Below are 20,217 nucleotides of genomic sequence, written 5' to 3'. Positions count from 1 at the left end.
TTTTTCGGGGCACCACAGTATGACAGGAGCACTCTGCCAATCCTCCATCCACCCCTCTGTGTCTGGCACCGGGGCTGAGGTGGGGGTGACCCTTGACACTGCCTCCCTCCAACCAGTCAGGAGCCTAGCACTGCTGATTTTACTCCCAAATCTCTACCATCCATCCACTTCTCTTTATCTCCCTTGAGCCTGCTCAAGTCCCCGCTACTATCACACCTCTTGCTTGGACAACTGTCATCAACTCTTGCTCCTATTAGTTGTTGGTCACCATAGAGCTAAGGTTCTGTGTTCAAAATTTGTAACTCATTATGATCCCCCCCATCATGTTGTTTAAAATCTTTCAAAGTCTTTGTCTATATGTTTTCAGGAAAAAGTAAAAATTCCTTTATACAATTGACAAATTGCCACACACCTGGCTCTTCTGTTTGGTGGCACTGCCTCCACCCCCAGCAGCTTGGGTTCACTGTGCTCTGGCCAGCTTGCTTTCTTTCAGCCCCGACCCTGATTACAGTCCGTCCTACCCTGGGGGTGTCACTGTTCTATCTGCCAGAAATACGTCTCCCTCCTCTCTTACAAGTCTTACAAGTAAGACTTCCTTACTATTCCTGAAACAAAAGCCCATTATATGCCTCACAGCCTTTTACACTCTAGAATTTTACCTATTTTTATTTTTATTTTTGATTACTTGATTACTGTATCTCTCAGCAGGACTGTAAGCTTCTGTAGAGTGGGGACCATGTCTGGCTTAGCTTATCAATGTACCATCAGGGTCTCATCTCTGACACATAGTTGGAGACCAAAATTTTTTGCTGATTGGATAAATTAATAAGTAAATGAAACAAGTCTATGATCTTGCTTGTGTAAAATGAAGATAATGCTATTGGAAATACTGGCCCACTGCATTGATAAGAAAGGCTTCTTCACTGAAAGTTTTGTTTATAGGGTAGGGTCTTCATATTTTTAATAGAGTTTCTGATATCTTAGGGAAAAGTTGAAGGTTTAAGAGGTAGAATAAAGACTCAGTTTGGGGTAAAAAATGATGGACATCAGTGCTGTGCTTTGGAGAAACTTTCTCACAACAGAAATGCCAAATGAAGTCTGTGCACTGTAGCTTGTTCAACTATATCCAGTCTAACCTTGCCCTTCAGGGCCACAAATTAAAGATAAGTTCTGACAGTTATCCCCTGATTTCCAAAGAACCAGTATAGTTACGTACCTGGGCAAAGGCCTAAACCAGAGTTATCAAAATAACGAACTGGATGAGCCGTTGGGAAAGACTTCGATCGGCTGTCAAAAAACCACGACTTTGGTGATTCCCTTGGCACAGGATCTTGTAAATTCCGTTCCTTGCATTGAGAAGGTGTATGTGGCCTCTTTTTGGTAGGCGTTCTAGTCACTTTAGGAGACTGTGGAGAATTCTCACAACTAACTTCTCTTTGAGTCTCTCTCTTAAGACTTCTTGCCTTCCATGTTTTGACCTCATTGGAAAGATGATGATTATTGCTTGAACAGAGGAGAAAAAAAGAGAGAGAGAGAGAGAGAGAGAGACTGTAAGTCTGTACAATTCCTGCATTTATTCACCTGGTACATTCTTTCTCTATTCCCTGGCCACATTCTATGTCTTTCAGTTCCACTAACTGGTTATTTTTTGTGACCAAAAGCCTGTGTGTGCACTTGTTGCCCGCTGCCTAAAAGGCTTTCCAGTCTCTCCTTTCATCTGGCCTAACTGTTGCCCTTTTCCACAGCTACTCTTTTATCAGTTTCTTCACCATCACCCCTCCCCACATCTAGAAAAGGTCCTAGTTGTAGTTTTCTGTTCTTGCTGTTTAATAGCACTCATTGCAAAAAATTAGTTGTACAGTTATTTGTTTACTACCTATTGTTTTTCTATTGTATCATTGATAAAGTGCTTGGCACAAGATTCTAATTGTTGATAAAAGCCAAATATTAAATTTGTTAGAATTGTTTGTAAAATAAAAAGAAAATAGGCTACAATAATAATGGACTCATGGAATTCTCCTTTGACTTTGGTATGCAGACTTGCAGTCTATTTAAGTGGCTCTCTGCTCAGCAGGGAGCCTGCCTCCCCCTCTCTCTGCCTGCCTCTCTGCCTACTTGTGACCTCTCTCTGTCAAATAAATAAATAAAATCTTAAAAAAAAAAAAAAAGAATTTAAATTGCACCTTAAAGATTTTTCTTAACTTCCTGTTTCTGGCTTTGTTAAAAATAGGTCAATTGACAGATAGCAAACATCTGGAATGGGGGTAGTACAGTCTTATTCCTTTTAAAAACCATTTATTAAGTATATTCTAAAAGTTACTTCCCCATATGCGTGAAGGGTTGCCAACTGCAAAAACCTGTATGGAGGTATATACACCAAACTCCCCACATGTAATTGCCAGAAGCATACTTTCAATATCACGTAAGCATATCTTACCTTAATAGTTCATTCTTTTGCTTTATTAGCTGTTCGTTTTGCTGCTTTAACTTTGAGACTTCTTTTTCTAGCCGTATATATTCGCTTTTTAAGATAAGAGCTTTTGTGCTCTGTACAATGCCACTACCACCTCCACAAGTTAAGGGTTTATTTGAAGGCTGAGAGTCCGTACATTCTGACACAACTGTGAGGGGGGCAAATACACCAATAGAACATTTTCATTATCTCCAAAGTTTAAAATAGAGGAAATACTATAACAGCCATTAAGTCACTGCAAAAACCAGACTATGTCAATCACCAGGTCCCTAGAAGCCATCTTTCCTTCCTCCTTTTACCTCCTCTCCTAAGTCTGTTTGATCAACACTTCTAATTGTCTCTAGGATCCTCCCGCTTCTCTCCAGCCACCAGTTCCATCAGCACAACACTGCTGGCTGGAAGCTTCCACTATGAGGGCAGCAGCGGGCCCCACCCCCCCATTAGTGTCGTCCTTCCCTGCTCTCTCCTCTGCATCAGTGGACACCCTGGAGGGCTTCTTATAGCACAGAATGTGTGTGGGGGGCCCACCACCAGTCATTCAGTGCGCTCTAAATTCTCAAGACATAGTTGTAACTAAATAAAATTCAGAATGATACAAAAGCATATATTATTAAGTATCTACACTATATGTGTGAAAAAAAGGTAAGGACATGTTTTGTAAATTTTAAAATTTAAAGGCATTTAAAAATTTAGGCATTTAGGGCGCCTGGGTGGCTCAGTGGGTTAAGCCGCTGCCTTCAGCTCAGGTCATGATCTCAGAGTCCTGGGATCGAGTCCCGCATCGGGCTCTCTGCTCAGCGGGGAGCCTGCTTCCTCCTCTCTCTCTGCCTGCCTCTCTGCCTACTTGTGATTTCTCTCTGTCAAATAAATAAATAAAATCTTTGAAAAAAAAAATTTAGGCATTTAAAAATACCTAAAAATTTGAGGCACTTAATAGAGTAGAACAAGCCACCACTTAACTGACAATTTACAAAAGAGGGTGAGGTGTGTGGGGGGAAGATACTCAAAGTCCATTTTCTTTCGAATTACTCTGAGTTCAGATATAATATGTACCTAGGAAAGAAACAATTACAACAAATCATGCTTGTTTCTAGTTCTGTCTCTTTTTCCAGGTAGGGGTGAACTTCTCCAGCAACAGACACTAGAGAAGTTCAGGCCAAGCATGTATGAGACAACATCTTTAAAACTATCTCATTTTTTTTTTAAATGTGTGGATAATAATACACACAAGTATTACCTTATGTTGGATTGACATTCAGAATTTTCAGTGTGCTTTTACACATAACTTTCAGTTTGATCCTTATAATACATAAATATGTATTATAATATATAATATATTTACATATATACACATATATATACACAATATAATATGTAAAAATATATACACATATATACACAATATGTAAAAATATAACTGTATATGTATATATGTAATATAATATGTATATACATGCAAAAATATATATGTATACATATACAATATAATATGTAAACTATATATAGTTTATATATATCACATATATATAAATATATATATGGAGGTCAGGTATCATCCCCTTGATTTCATAAAGCCATCAAATGAGGACTGGTCCTGACTTAGTTCACAGCTTGTTTACTACACAAAGCTGTCCCAAGTACTGTTCAAAATCCTCTCTTTTCAAATGAAACAAAGAGACAGTTATATGGAAAAAGGTACATGTTGAGGAATGCACATGCAGAAATTTGATCATTAGACTTGAAAACTGTATTGAAAAGATAAATTTGAACGACTTTGCAAGTAATCATTAACTCTATTTTCAGTACTAAGAACATGTAGGATATTATTTCCTTTTTTCCACGGTGTGCTGATTGTATTTTTGCTGTGCATATGGTTAAAGTCTATTACAATATGGTTGTATCTTTATTGGGAAGGTTACTTCTATCTTGCTAGTTACATCATTCTTTTATAGTACTGAAGATATCTTCACTCACATGTAAAGATCTGATAATGCAAAGGCAAAACTCTTATTTTTTAGAATCTATAATGGATAAATAGTTGAGATTACAGGAAACTAAGGAGATATGACAGGATAAATATGATCCCAATAAATTCATTTCAAAAATAGGTTTTTCTAACTTAGTCATTAACAGTTTATTCTTGACTGTCACAAATATAACAGTCTTAAAAATGTCCAAGTATATTGAGAAATAAGATGGAAAGAATCTGGCAATATCAGTATTTTCTACTTACTTGAGGTATCTTGGGCTTGTTGATTTCTTCTCAGATTTTCTCTCAATACCCTTATAACTTCTTTTTGATATTCTACAGTGGCTTTTGTAGAAGTAATTCTAAAAAGAACAACAGAAACATGTAAAAGCTTTGTAACTAATTTTCCATGGAAGAATAAACAGAGCTACTATCAATAAGTTATATCACATTGACATAAAACCCATAAATGGCAGTAGGGTATCAAGTATTTTATAGCTGTAATGCCATCAAATTGGAAGTATTCTATTTGGTTGCAGGAGTAATTTTTAAAATTCTCTAAATTTCTGGAAGCTCAATAGCTTTGTTAATCAGATACAATTACCAGAGCATAAAAGTGAAAAGAACTTTTACCTATTTCAACACTATCAGGGAAGCAAACCCTGACTGCAGCTCTAGTCTAATGTGATACAAAGGTCAAATTCTGCTCACTGTTCCCTAGTAGAAAGTGACATTTTAGGAATTGTTGGCCTAAGTGTTAATAAGCAGTGTTAAATCATGAGACTTTCTGCTTTTAGAGACTCTGAAAGTATCTGTTGATTCTATTCTATATGTAAAATTGCCTTTTAAAAAAAGATTTATTTATTTATTTGAGAGAGAGAGAGAGAGAGATTTATTTATATGAGAGAGAGAGAGCGCGCGAGAGGGAGAGGGAGAGAGAAATGCAAATAGACTCTGTGTGGAGCCGAATGCAGAACTCGATCTCAGGACCCTGAGATAATGACCTGAGCTGAAACCAAGAGTTAGATGGTTAACTGACTGCATCACCCAGATGCCCCTGAAATTGCTTTTTTGTAATGAGGAAACTGATAGGTGTAAGTTTCACTAAAACCCATAGTCTTATCACTGAAAGGCTGGTTAGAATGCATGAAGCTTCAGAGTGTTACTTTTTGGGCAAATTTGGTATCATTGTTTAATATTTAGAGGAAGAACAAAAAGCATTGGGAGTCAGAAGGAGTCTTAAGAAATCATGTAATACAAACCTGTCCTTACTGATTATGAATACAAAGACCAGAGAGATTAAACAGCTTATATGTGAGGAGGTATAATAATAAGTGGCAATATTATATTTCTAATTCACTGTCTCTGTTTAATGTTCATTATGTTATATCATAAAGAACCTCAGGCATGCCATTATATACAGTATATATAAATAAAAAGAACTCAGTCACGCTTTTTGGGTACTAGGTACCATAATTTAAAATGATATACAATTTTACACAAAAACACAACAGGAAGAACAAGTTAAAATAAGAGAACCAACAGAAATCTTGGTCGAACTGCTAAATACACAAAGATACACATATATTTAGGTTCTTAACATTCAATTTCAAGCATATAAAGACCATTTTTTATGCTGTTTATTTAAGACAGCAAGAAGCGTCAAAAGACATAGTGTGTTAGTAACTGATCATTTGATTATTTTTAATCAAATGATCATTGATTATTTTTAAAAAATTTTGCTGATGTAATGAGGATTTAGCAAATTTAAAATCTGTGGATGTCTGTATTTATTTTAAAAAGCAGTAATAGGGGCGTCTGGGTGGCTCAGTGGGTTAAAAAGCAGTAATAATACTTCCATATATTTTAAAAAGTTAACTTTTTAATGCAAAAAAATTTAGATGGGAAAAAATGCAAAAAATTTATAAGGGAAAATTAACTTTTATTCCTTTTAAAGATTTATTTATTTATTTGACAGAGAGAGAGAGCAAGAGAGTGAGTGAGAGAGCACAAGCAGGGGGAGAAGCAGGCAGAGGAAGAGGGAGCAGCAGTCCAATGTGGGGCTCAATCTTAGGACCCTGGGATCATGACCTGAGCCGAAGGCAGATACTTAAGTGATTGAGCCACCAGGGTTCCCGAAACTTAAGCTATTAAAGTCATATTCAGTTAATAAGGCAAAGACATACTTTTTTTCTTTTTTTTAGTGATAATTATGAGTATTTATTTGGCACTTTCAAAACATGATACGCTAACTAATAACTGTCTAAAAAAGACAGAAAAAAAATCACAGATTTTAAAACATTTCAAATAAGTACTTATATCCAACTACAGGTAAAATAAATATGTAATACAGAAGGTTTCCATAATACAAAAAAAAATACCTATTTCAACAGTATGGTAAGCAACCTGAAAAAGATAAAAAATTCTGACATACTCTTTTTCAAACTCTTTAGCATTTTTCATCTTCTCTAGGTCTATTTTCACCAGCTTCGTTTTGAGATCTTCAATTTCTTCTTTATAGGGCTTAGCTCCTAAAGCAACTTTGTCCTAATTTTTTTAGAGAAAAGAAAAATAATTTCAGAGCAGTTTTAAAGAGCTATAGGATTTGGCAGGAACATTTTAAAACAGTAAATTCCAAATACATGAAAAGTGAAAAGCACAGAATTTAACCCTAAAATGAACAACATGTACATATTTGATGTGAAGTATACATGAAATTATTGGACGCTAACAGGGAATTAAGAACACATGACTTCCACTGTTTTTTTTTTTTTTTAATTTTATTCATTTGAGAGGGAGAGTGAGAGAGAGCATGAGCAGGGTGAGGGGCAGATGGAGAGGGAGAAGCAGACTCCTCACTGAACAGGGAGCCTGACGAAGGGCTTGATCCTGGGACTCCTGGGATTATGACCTGGGCCAAAGGCAGGCACTTAACCTACTGAGCCACCCAGGTGCCCCTTCATTTCCTAAAACAAATTTTTCTTCATTTCCTAAAACAAATTTTTCTTCAGTTAAAAATGATATAAACAAAATGAAACAGAAAGGTTGAAAACAATGGGTAGACAAAGGTAAATCAGGAAAATGAATAAAAAGATGTCAGAATGGCAATATAAATCTCAAACTAGAATTGAATTCAAGGTACAAAGTACTATAAAATGTTGTTGGGATATTTGTACTCAAAGATGGTTCATTCCAGTGCTGAAAATACATCTACTTTCTACTCAGAGAAAAAACATCATATGTAAATACATACATATATTTAAAACTTTTTTATAAATAGACTTTTATTTTTAGAGCAACTTTAGGTTTATAGAAAAATTGAGCAGAGAGTACAGAGTTCCTATATATCCTTGTCATGCTCCATCTCCCTCCTCATGTTGTCCATTTCCCTATTATTAACATCACATTTTAGTGATGGGCCAATATTGATACATTCCAGGCTGCGTTCGGGTTTATTGTTTGTATTGTATAGTCTATGGGTTTTGACAAATGTACAATGACACATAATCTTTAGTATGATATCATACAGAATACATTCACTATCTTAAAAACCCGGTGTTCCACCTATTCGTCCTTCCCTCCCTTACCCTTTCTGGACCATTGGCAATCATTGATCTTTTTACTGTCTCCCTGGTTTTGTCTTTTCCAGAATATCATATAGTTGGAATCACTTTTCAGTTTGGCTTCTTTTAATGAACAGTGTGCATTTAAGGTCCATCCATGTCTTTGCGGCTCAATAGCTCATTTCTTATTACTGCTGAATAAATCACTCATTTCTTTTTAGCACCGTACCACAGCCATAGATATTGAACAAAAAATAAAATCCATTTAAATAGGGACCTAGAGAGGCGCCTGGATGGCTCAGAGGGTTGATTAAGCCTCTGCCTTTGGCTCAGGTCATGATCTCAGGGTCCTGGGATCGAGCTCCACATCGGGCTCTCTGCTCCGCCCCCACCTGCCTGCCTCTCTGCCTACTTGTGATCTCTCTCTGACAAATAAATAAATAAATAAAATCTTTAAACAAAAATAAATAAATAGGGACCTAGAGAGCTCTCTTTATTCCTCTAGGCTTTCCCAACCCAACCCCCAGAGAAACGTTTACATGCATACCATGGCTAGCAAAGACGAAAAAGATGCAAAACCTCCAAAAATGATAGATGATCAGCTTAAGGAGGTGGATGACTGCATAAGATAAGCTCATTCTTGGAGGAGCCCAGTGTTTGCTTAGTCCCAGCACCAGTTCAATACCCCACCTTCTGAGTCAGATGCTGATGTCAGTGCCTCCCTGAGCGTGTGACTGGCTGGAGTGTGGGCAATTTTGTAAGAAACTGCTGAACTCTCTTTCAAACTGACTGTCCCAGTTGCTGTCCTACAACAATGGATTCTTACTGTTCTACCTCCTCACCAGCATTTTTAGTGTGGTGCATGGGATTTTGGCCATGATGGCATTTTGAGATACCATAGTTGTGCAGTGGTATTTTGTAATTCTCTAATGACATACCATGCTGAGAATCTTTTCATGTGCTTATTTGTCACACATACATCTTCTTAGGTGGAGTGTCTGCTCAGAATTGTTGTCTTTTTTTTTTTTTTTTTAAAGATTTTATTTACTTATTTGAAAGAGTGAGAGAGATCACAAGTAGGCAGAGAGGTAGGCACAGAGAGAGGGGGAAGCAGGCTCTCCGCTGAGTAGAGAGCCCGATGGAGGGCTCGATCCCAGGACCCTGAGATCATGACCTGAGCCAAAGGCAGAGGCTTTAACCTACTGAGCCACCCAGGCACCCCTGCTGTGTTTTTTAATTGACTTCTTTTAAAGAAGATTTTATTTATTTTAATCGACTTTCTTTTTTATGATCGAATTTTAAAAGTTCTTCGCATATTTAGGACAACAGCTCTTTATCAGATATGTGTTTTGCAGAATTTTTTCCTTTGGTCTGTGACTTGTCCTTTTATTTTCTTAACTGTTTTTCACAGCGCAGATATTTTTAATTTAAACGGGGTCCAACTTACCAATTTTTTCTTTCAAGGATCATGTTTTTGATGTTGTATCTAAAAAGACACCATCAAACCCACAGTCACTTGGGTTTTCTATTTTATGTTCTGAGGGTTTTTTAGTTTTGTCTTTTACATTTAGGTTTTTTTTTTTTTTTTTAAGTTACTTAGAGAGAGCACAAGACAGCGGGGGAGAGGGAGAAGCAGGGAGCCTGACATGGGACTCGATCCCAGGATCCCGGGATCATGACCTGAGCTGAAGGCAGATGCTTAATGACTGAGCCACCCAGGTGCCCCTACATTTAGATTTTTGATCAACTGAGTTAATCCTTTTGGAAGATAGAAGGTGTGTGTTAAGATTTGTTTTTCTGTTTATGGAAGTCCAGTTGTTCTAGCATCATTAGTTGCTAAGACTAAACTTCTCCACTGACTTGCCTTTGTTCTCCTGTCAAGGATCCGGTGGTTGCGTTTGTGTTGGTCTATATCTAAGCTCTCTATTCTCTTCCATTGATTTAATTTTCTTTTAAAAGTTTTATTATTATTTTAAAAGTTCAAAGAACTCTTAAAAAAAGGTATTCATTTATGACACTAAAAAGAAAATTTCAATATATTTGAGAAATGCAGAAATTAGTTTTTTGCCACAATATAATGAAATAAATTAGTCATATATTACATTATTTAAAACATTCCCACGTAAAAGAAATCAAAACTGAAAATACTGATTTAGAAATGAGAGATAACAGAATTCCATATTTCAGACATATAGTATGTGACCAAAGCTGCACTCAAGAAATACTGATGGTCTTAGATTTACTGAATAAATGGAAAAGACTGAAAATATAAAGTTCATGGTTAACAACACCTATTTATCATTTGTATTTTTAGAGAGTTTCAGTTGAGAAACTCTAGTGGCTCTATCTGAAAAAGAATTCCTTTGAAATTCTGATTTGAATTACATGAAATTTAGGAATTAATTTGGGAAAAACTTAGGATTGTATAGTATTTAGGTTCCAATCTAGGAAATGGTGTGTTTCTTATAAACCACATGTTCCTCTATATTTCTTTTTAAAGTTTTATTTTTCTTTTCCTATATGTTGCCCTCATTTTGTTAAGGTTAGTCATTCAATCATCTTATTTTAGATTTTGTGGCCATTATAATAAGATCTTTTTTTTTTTCCCTCATGCAGGATGTCCATAAAGTTCTACTATAGTTTAAATTTTTGATCCATTCACTGCTACTTGACATAAACAATTTGTAATGATGTAACAGAGGAAATGTATCAAGATTTAAACAAAATTTTTAATGATTCATTTGTTCAAATTACTTTCTTCTCTATTCAATTAACAAACCCTACATTATTATATTAGACAGCTATATCCAAGATGTTTTAAAATAGTGGTGAATAGGTTAAAAGTTTTTTCTTATGCCAAGTCTTGAGTTAAAAACATTGTTGCATTTTATAGAATGTTTATATAATACCAAAAAAAAAAAAAAAACCTGTATGAAGATTTTATGAATATCTTGTGTTCTGCTTTCTTTCCCTGTAGGTAATATACAATGCCATACCCCAGTTATTTCTGGTAAGCAGGAAAGATGTTTATCTCTCCATAGATGTCTGTATCAATTTACACAGAATGTGGAGAAATTTGTTGCTTACTTCCTATCTTGATCCACTTCCTTCAACTTCTGTGAAGAGACTGAAACCGGTCTGCACTCTGTGTTGTTACCGCCCCCCACCCCCACTCCCAATCAACTAACTGGCTGCTCCATCTTGGTATCTTTTGGTTACTCCTTATTTCTTAACCATTATGTTCATGGCTTTGTCCAGTCTCATGACTTTTATATGCTGACAATTCCCCAAACTGACACGTCAAGTCTATGTGTATACATATATACATACATAGATTTGTGTATACATATGACTGCTTCAGTCATATCTCAAGTTGGGAGTCCCCAATAGCCATTTCAAATTCAATGTGTCCAAAAATTAGTTTCAATTTAGCTCCCACGGTTTCAGACTTGCTCTTCTGACAGTCTTTCCCTTCTCCATAGATGGCAAGTCCATCCTTCTAGTTGTTCAAGCCAAAAAATCTGGAATCATCTCTGACTCCAAGAAATATGAGGAAAGAGTATGTGCCACTTCTGGGTCAGGGCCTTTAAGAGTAGAGATTTTAAGACAATTTTTAGCTTCTCCATCTGTCCCTTTACTGTGAACCCAGGCATGGACAGTTTACAACTTGGCTTTAACCATCCACATAAAAACAGCCCCTGAGGGGGTGGTGGAGAAACAGGATGGAAGAGAAGTAAGCCTCTGAATGATCACGTGGAAGGAAGCTGGAATTCACATGGAATTCACACTTTTGTATAGGACAGAGAAATAAGATTCCCTTTTGTTGGAGTTGCTGTAGTTTGGGTCCCTTTGTTGTAGTAGTTGGTATGTCACATTAACAAACACGCTCTCCTGGACTTTATTTTCAAAGAGCAGGCTTTAAAAAATTACATCAGACCATTATGTCCTTTTGCCAAAATCCTTTGATGACTTCCCATCTCACTCAAAATAAAAACCAAAGTTCTTATAATAGATTGCAAGACCTTTTATGATTCGACTCTCTGCTACTTCTCACCTTATTTCCCATCTCTTCCCTTTGCTCATTCTGCTCAGGAGAATGTTTCTTAAAGTTACATAATTGTTTTGTATGTTTTCTTTTTTCTTTTATTTTTTTTTGCACATTTTAATTAATTAATTATTTTAAATAAACATATAATGTGTTTTTATCTCCAGGGGTACAGGTCTGTGAATCGCCAGGTTTACACACTTCACAGCACTCACCATAGCACATACCTTCCCCAATGTCCATAACCACCACCCCAACCTGCCTCCCCCCAGCAACTCTCAGTTTGTTTTGTGAGATTAAGAGTCGCTTATGGTTTATCTCTTTCTTGTTTCTTAAACATACATACACTATTTGTGATTTCCTTTGCTTGGAAGGCCCTTCTCCTACCACATAGCTCACCCATCCCCTCAAGTCAGCATAGCGGTACAGCTCTCCTCAGCTCAACCCTTTGTAAGATCATATCTGCTTTCCTCATGCCCCCACTCTCACCCAGTACCCACACACTCCTTGTCTAGTCTGGCTTAATTTTTTCCTACCATACTTTTTACCATCTGACACACATATATAGTTTCTTATTTTCTCTCTTCCTAAACCAGAATGTAAGTTCCTTGAAAGAAATGAGGGGCTTTTATTTCTTTCCACTGCTGTGCACATGACATCCAGAGCAAAAACCAACATATACCGGATACTCAACAAATCTATCTTGATTAAGTAAAAATGTGATTTGACATATTAAATAATTACTCTCAACATTATAAAGCTTTACGATTGATGTTCTTATTTTTTTAAGCTTTACATTTAATAAGATTGAGACTGTTTTTTATTGCCTCTTCTATTTCATGTCTTATTGAATGAACCAGAACTTCTAGAACAGTGTTAAAATGATGAAAGGAGCAGACATACTTGACTTGCTCCTAATTTTAACGAAATGAAGAGATAGCAAACTTAAGTGCCTATTAGGGTCAAACTCAAGCAAAAGAAGCAGGAGAAGGGTAGGAACTAAAACAAAAAGGAGTGGTAAAGATGTGATTAATGAAGGTACGACTTGTGTAATGGCATTCACAGTCAAGACAATTTACTATGCTTCCTTTTTTCCCTTTCATTTACTTAATTTTTTTTTTAAAGATTTTATTTATTTATTTGACAGAGATCACAAGCAGGCAGAGAGGCAGGCAAAGAGAGAGAAGAGGAAGCAGGCTCCCCGCCGAGCAGAGAGCCTGATGCGGGGCTCGATCCTAGGACCCTGAGATCATGACCCCAGCCGAAGGCAGAGGCTTTAACCCACTGAGCCACCCAGGCACCCTTCATTTGCTTAATTTATTTATCTATCTGAGAGAGAGAGAGAGAGAGAGACAGAGAGAATGCATAGAGGGAGAGGAAGAAGCAAACTTGCCACAGAGCAGAAAGCCTGATGTGGGGTTGGATCCCAGGACCATGGAATCATGACCCGAGCAGAACCTATTGAGCCACCCAGGCATCCCAGGACAAATTACTGTTCTTTCTAAAGTAAACAGATCAGATTCAGCCCAGAGGCCACCACGTGGGGCTCAATAATGAGATTAAATTAAAAAAAAAAAAGAATTTTAAAATATACTTATCTAATAAAGAGTAAATATTTAGATGAGCTTTTTTCCTAAAAAATAAAAATACACATCTTAAATTATAAAGAATATATGTCTTTAAAAAATAATTTTTCTAGGAGTATAGAAAATGATCATTATCTTACATGAAAATCTATTCTTGCATTTCATTTCTAAATTTCCACTTGCTTTTTTAAGCTTGAGTACTGAACTTCAGATGTTACATAAGTAACAGGAAGTTCAAGTAAAAGATTGGAGTTCCAAATTATCCTCCAAATTCGACAGTAAAAGAAAAAAAAGCCCCTTTTATTAGAAAATGAGTTAGTTAAGTTACCTGAAGTACTTGGATCATTTCTTTTGTTTTTTCAAGGCATTTATTTGATTCATTAACTTGTGCTTGAAGTTTCGCTATTATGTCATTAGTCATCTCAAGTTCTTTCTGCATCTTTATAATCTTGCTTTCCTTGTACTTAGCACTTTCCTTAGCTTCACGCAGGGAAGTTTCCAGCTCCTGAATTTTCTGTTAGAAAAAGTCCACATATGAGATGTGCCATGCAGGCAGAATCACAGTATGTAAGTGTAAGACAAATATGGTCATATATAGGTATTAATGTTTCAGGTTGCATTAACAAAGGATAGAAGAGAAACCAAATGTCACTCAATTTATACATGTATTGTTTTCTTTATTTAGAAGCTGATGATTCTTGGATTAAAAAGACCCAAATTTTATATTATAAGGGTTAGTGTTATTTTATTTACTGGTTAGTATTGTGCTAAGCATATTAAACACACTCAACATTTTAAATTAACACCACTTAAAGGAAATACACTCATTAACTGACTCTCTGAGTAATGCATATAACATATCTTTTCCTTTATTTTTATTACCTAGTTTTAAAATTCAAAAATACAGGTATGTGGAAAAATTCGAAGGCATGTAATGAAGGGTAAGTTTCCCTGTCTCAGAACCTTAGCTGACCCAGCAGCAACCACTACTGAACTCTTTCAAGTGTATCCTTCCAAAATTTTCTATGTCTATCTGAGCATTTGTGAATATATAGTTATAAAAATGATCAGTCATACATACAGTAGGAATATCCTGAATATATAGTTTTGTTTTTTTTTTTTTCAACCTGACAATGTATTTCCATTATCAACACATACAGATCTCTCCACGTTTTTGTTTTCATGGATACATACATCCTGTTTCTTAGAGGTACTATAAATTAGTTAACCCATCACCTGCCAGTGAATATCTAGGTAATTTCCAGTTTTTTACAAGTAAAAAATACCTGAATTTAAATACCCGAATTTGTCCATGTTTATAAGATTGTTTACCTACACACACACATATACAGGTTTTTCTAGAAAATATCTGTTTCTTCTTGCCCCATCCAGAATTTATTTTTGTTTGAGTGAGGTAGAAATCCAGATTTTTTTCTTCGCAGGTGGCTAGCTGGTTGTCAGAATCAAACATTAATTAAATCATCTTTTCCCCACCAAGTAGGCTGCTGCCATTATCAAACACTGAATTCTCCTGAGTACATATGCTGCTAAACTCTCTACTTGGGTCCACTACTCTATTTGTCTATTTCTGTATCATTACCAAACTATTCTATGATACTCTAATTTGTCATAATTATCAAAGTAATAGCGTATAATAATTATCTGATAGGGTATTTCCTGGGATTACTGAAGATGGAATTTCCTTCTGCTTCTTTATTTCTTTGGTAGATGGGGTTAATATTTCTGCTATTTTTGACTCTACTAGCTACTGAAGTCTGCAGGGATGAGCAAATCAATAAACTGTACTAGTGATCTTCTAGTTTCTACCAGTAATTGATCATTAAACTAGTGGCTGATATTTTAAGTATTTATTTTGGTAAAAATGACAAATTACGATTTACTTTTGGGTTCTTCACTAAGTCATTTTGTGAGCTAACAAAATAAAATAGGATGTTTGCTTCACAGATTTCCAAGTTAAGGCTAGTTAATAAAATAACTGAATCATTCAAATAATGTATTGATTCTTAGATCCAGGTAAATCTGCACTAAGACATCTGTTATATTTTTAGTCTCTTCCATTTTAATTTTGATATAACATTAACCAATATTAAGGCTTTGATGATAATTAGATAAAACCTGAATTGCCCTTTCCTTCTAAGCTAGTTCTATCAATAGACACAGATTATAGTTCAATAAAAAGTTACATGATTGAAAAAATTTATAATGTACAGTAATGGCACTTTAAGAGGTATATATAACTCTTAATCAAATTAAGCTATGAGTTACTTCTGTTTTATAATTCAAAGGGAAGATTTCATATAATATATATAGCTCTGTAGTTATTTGAGTGATTAGCCACAATAGAATTCAATTTAAAAAGGAAACCCATCACATACACAAACATGGTCCATGTTGTCTAATACATTTGATACTATAATTTTGCTCTGAAATGTTATATAAAATATAGCTTTAACTAATCAAATTGCAAATTGAAAAACATCTTATAAGAAATCACATACCTCTGCTTGTGTGGCTCTTGCTATAACATGAAGATTCTTATTGTCCTCTGTAGCAGAATGAACAAGGATACCAGACGGCAGGGACATCTTCAAAGTTTGGTAGTTTTTGAATAGTTGTTCATTTTTCTCTTTCACTGATTTCAGGTCATGTTCCCATTCTCTGGCTATAGCAGCATTTCTTTCCTCAAACTCTGTAGATTCATTCATTATAGCCTATTTAATAGTAAAACACCATTATAACTCTAAAATGAAAGGCATATGCTGAAATTCATTAATTAGAACATCCTAGAACTGTACTTTATAAGAATGTGACCATTTGTGGTTTGGCCTCAGTTCCTGGGATTTCAGAAGGCATTGGATATTGATGATGAGAATAAAAGAAGAATAAGGACTGGAGAGGATTTGTATGGATTTGCAAGATGATTAAATCTCACTTTATTGGATCAGTGCTAACATATGAAGCAGAAATCTACAGAACCGTGTTGGTTAAAGTCATTATGTTATGACATTTATGATGTCATGTATGAACATTAACTGACAAATAATGGCAGAGTATATCTAGTAAACTTAACAGCAATCTATTTTCCTGTTTCATTTTAAACCTCAATGTTTAGAGGGAAAAGAATTCACTGACTTTTGGTAATTAATCTGAAAATCTTATATTTCTGTTCATGGAATAACAATCACTACCTTCCTTTACACTGAAGGCTAACTCTGAAATTACTCATATTATCTTTTTATTTCCTAGTTCTTATGGGATATACTTTTTGTTCTCATCATTAATGCCTTATTGGTTTTATCTATATCTTTAAGGCACTTCTATCAGACTTGGATGCTAAATTAGTTGTGTTCTTGCTGGGATACTGGACTCTTCTTGATTCTGGACTACTGGCTTCATACCAATAAATGTATCAATTCCTACATTCAAAGTGCTAGAAGAAGCTACATCTCTATGTTCATTCAGATGGTAGGAATCCTACCTTCTATTCACAAGTAGGTCGTCAATATTACAAGAAAAGCACTAAATTTTATGGGGATTATCTTATTCACATATGGGTTTTTATGCTTTTCCTCTGCTGTGAACTTTTTTTTTTGGGAAGTAGGTCATTTACTGTTTTGGTAGCTTGAGGTATACAACAAACGGGAATATCCACAGGAAAGCATATTTTAAAAACATTATCTATATTTCAGTATGATTTAAGTATAGTTTTCAGATGAAATTAAAGTGTCAAACAAGATCTACCCAAACATATGAAATGTAAAACCAATTTTAGAGGTTTTAACATTAATCTAGCTCCCTTTGCTCCAGCCACATATATAACAAGTAACTTTCTGATTACTGCATATTTTACCAGGTATATGAGATAGGGATTACTTGAGAGCAGAATGAATATTCTGATCGGTGGAAAGTAAAACAAATTAACAAGCTGGTCTTAAGCCATATTGGTTCTTGTGAATTTGTACACTAGAGCCAGTTGCTTTGGGAACAAAGATATACACCACATCTCTGAACCTCAGAGCTGAAGGATCAGGGCATAAGGCAGTGATACCACCAAGATGAAAAGCACATCTTTGTGACGTCGCTGCACAGACTTGTCTCTGGCAGATGCCTGTAGCTCTGAAAGAGGCTCAAGTCTCACTCTGTCTGAGACTACTTGGGGGAAAGCTCAGTTCCTCCAGAGGCAGTGAGAAGTGAGAAAGGAAAGAGCATTCAAGATTCCCTAAGTGGAAATTGATTATTACACCCCAAGATTTTATCTTCTTTACAAGTGTAAGTGGTTATTTTTATTATCTTAATAAGGAAGCATATGTAACATTTTAGAGGAAGAACATGTTTACACATTTTTTTTCAAACAAAAAATAAAGTATATACAAATAAATTAAAGAAGTACACCTAAGATTAAGTTGCTCTTCTAAGTCTTTTTTAAGAAAAAGGTAGACAAATTAGAGCAAACAATAAAAAGAATGAGGTAGTCACACAAAAATCACTACTTACAATTATTTTATTATTATAGAAGTTGTTCACTTGACAAATCTTCTCATTTTCTTTCTGGATGCCATTTTTAAGCTTTTCTATATCAAAATGAGTATTTAACCATTCTTCCAAAAACTGGGTCATTTCTTTCCTATTACTCAGCACTTGCTGAAATTCAGTCTTTATGCAGTGGAAGTCATTTTCTGAAAGATCTTTGAGAATTTCCTGTTTGAAAAATAAGTATTGAGTCATCTGTACATTAAGATTTTTTATCTAAATATCATACAAATATCAGGAAAAGGGGAAAATATCTTACTGAACTCTCATCTTAATATTTGAGTATATTGAAATAAACATAATTCTAATTTAAACCTTTGTTCTAGTTATTTGAATAATAAAAATCTGGCAGTATAAGCTATGTAAGGAATGTCTACAAATTCTTCCTGCTGGAATTAAAAACCACCAAAACTATCTGTGACTACTACTCATACATATGCAGGGCTTCTGCATGTAGCTTCTCTGTGCACCAGGCCTTCCATGCATGTTGGGACTGGATGCCAGCCTCACACTGCTGGGGGAGAGCAAGGATACTCCATAACAAGTTGTAATAACATTGCTCCTGACTCCCAGCCACGGATCTAGGACATTTTAGAAAGCATTTGGAAACTTATTGTGGGGTTCTATGAATTCCCCCTTGTTGGGACTAAATCCATTTTTCTGCGTCTGTGGAGTCCTGGTACTCTTTACATCTGGCCAGTTGTCACCCTGCAATGTATTTTTAAATTTCTGAAAAATGAAAATGGTTCTAAGCGCATGCAAAGTTACCTTCTCTATATGATAAAAAGGGTTAAAAACTAATTAAACCATTTAAAACAAATAATACCTCAATATGTAGATCCATTTTCTGGCTCAACTTGAGGTCCGTTAATCCTCTGGTTGGTGTACTATAATCTTGTTGAAGGTGCTGTATTTTAATTAGCCATTCATTTTGCTTTTCCACTTCATCAATTAAAACCACTTCAAAATTATTGATGGATTCATGTTGTTCTTCCTTTATCTTTGTAACATGGCTTAACACATACTTGTGAAAAACAAATTGGGAAATGAAATTTTAACACATTTAGAGGAAATTTTAAACTCTCAAGACAAAAAGGGATGGCATCTCTTGTTTATCTATATCCTCTGGTAAGTGAGGAAGAAGGAAAAAGCCTCTCTTCTAGCCCCAGTTTTCTTTTCCCAGTATCTTGAGAGAATAACTTCTAGGCCTCATGTTCCTTATTTCAGATTCCCTACTGGCTACATCTCACAGATGTCCTACAATCACCTCAAATTCACTGTTAAAATGTAACAAAATCTCTTTCCCTATAAACTCACCTTTCCCTTCTGCTAACTTTTTGGTTAATTCTATCACCAATCATGTAGGTATCCCAGCTAGATACCTGGGATATATTTTCAACATCCTCTCCTGCCTACCTTGGTTGGGTAACCAAAGTGGGTATACCAGCTCAAGATGTACTTCTCACATGTAGTTAGTTATTTGGCCTCAAGATGACAATAATTTGAATGTCATATATTCCATGGCTTTCCTGGATAAATTCTGGATATCTGATTGCCAGTATTTGTGGAAGAAAATCAGGGCCTAAGAGGCAATCTACCTAGAAAAGACAGACAGGAACTCCCTACTTCCTCAATTTCCACCACTCCTTAACCTCTTAGAATCTGGCTCTTCCCTAACCACTCAATTACAAGTGCTCTGACAAAGGTCAATAATAAGCTCTATTATCAACAAACGGAGGGCATGGTTCCCAATTCATATGCTGGCTGTTTGAAATATGTCACTCTTTTTTTTTTTTAAAAGATTTATTTATTTACTTAGATAGAAAAAGAGCACAAGTAAGCAGAGTGGCAGGCAGAGGGAGAGGGAGAAGCAGGTTCTCCGCCGAGTGGGGAGCCCGATGTGGGGCTCAATCTCAGGATCCCGGGATCATGACCTGAGCCAAAGGCAGTTGCTTAATTGACTGAGCCATCCAGGCGCCCCAGTATCTGCCACTCTTGAGCACTTCATCTGTGACGTGCTATCCTCCAGT

The 20,217-nt window shown here is 35.7% G+C and overlaps 1 protein-coding gene across 4 annotated transcripts in view; it reads right to left on the bottom strand.

Moving 5' to 3' along the window:
• The window catches only part of CENPE (centromere protein E), a 77,575-nt gene that overhangs the window by 1,891 nt on the left and 55,467 nt on the right, over positions 1 to 20,217 (bottom strand). For all 4 annotated transcript variants that reach the window (XM_044224375.1, XM_044224372.1, XM_044224374.1 and 1 more), the window contains 8 exons: positions 19,014 to 19,211; positions 18,152 to 18,355; positions 16,156 to 16,368; positions 13,965 to 14,150; positions 6,877 to 6,989; positions 4,707 to 4,804; positions 2,438 to 2,621; positions 1,217 to 1,503 (listed from right to left, as the gene is read on the bottom strand). In XM_044224375.1, coding sequence (XP_044080310.1) covers positions 1,217 to 1,503; positions 2,438 to 2,621; positions 4,707 to 4,804; positions 6,877 to 6,989; positions 13,965 to 14,150; positions 16,156 to 16,368; positions 18,152 to 18,355; positions 19,014 to 19,211 — 1,483 coding nt within the window. The remainder of the gene's footprint in view (positions 1 to 1,216; positions 1,504 to 2,437; positions 2,622 to 4,706; positions 4,805 to 6,876; positions 6,990 to 13,964; positions 14,151 to 16,155; positions 16,369 to 18,151; positions 18,356 to 19,013; positions 19,212 to 20,217) is intronic.

Source organism: Neovison vison, chromosome 11 (assembly GCF_020171115.1).
Source record: "Neovison vison isolate M4711 chromosome 11, ASM_NN_V1, whole genome shotgun sequence".
Taxonomy (NCBI): domain Eukaryota; kingdom Metazoa; phylum Chordata; class Mammalia; order Carnivora; family Mustelidae; genus Neogale; species Neogale vison.
Note: the sequence above shows the minus strand (reverse complement) of the source record. Positions and strands in the feature narration are given on the sequence as shown.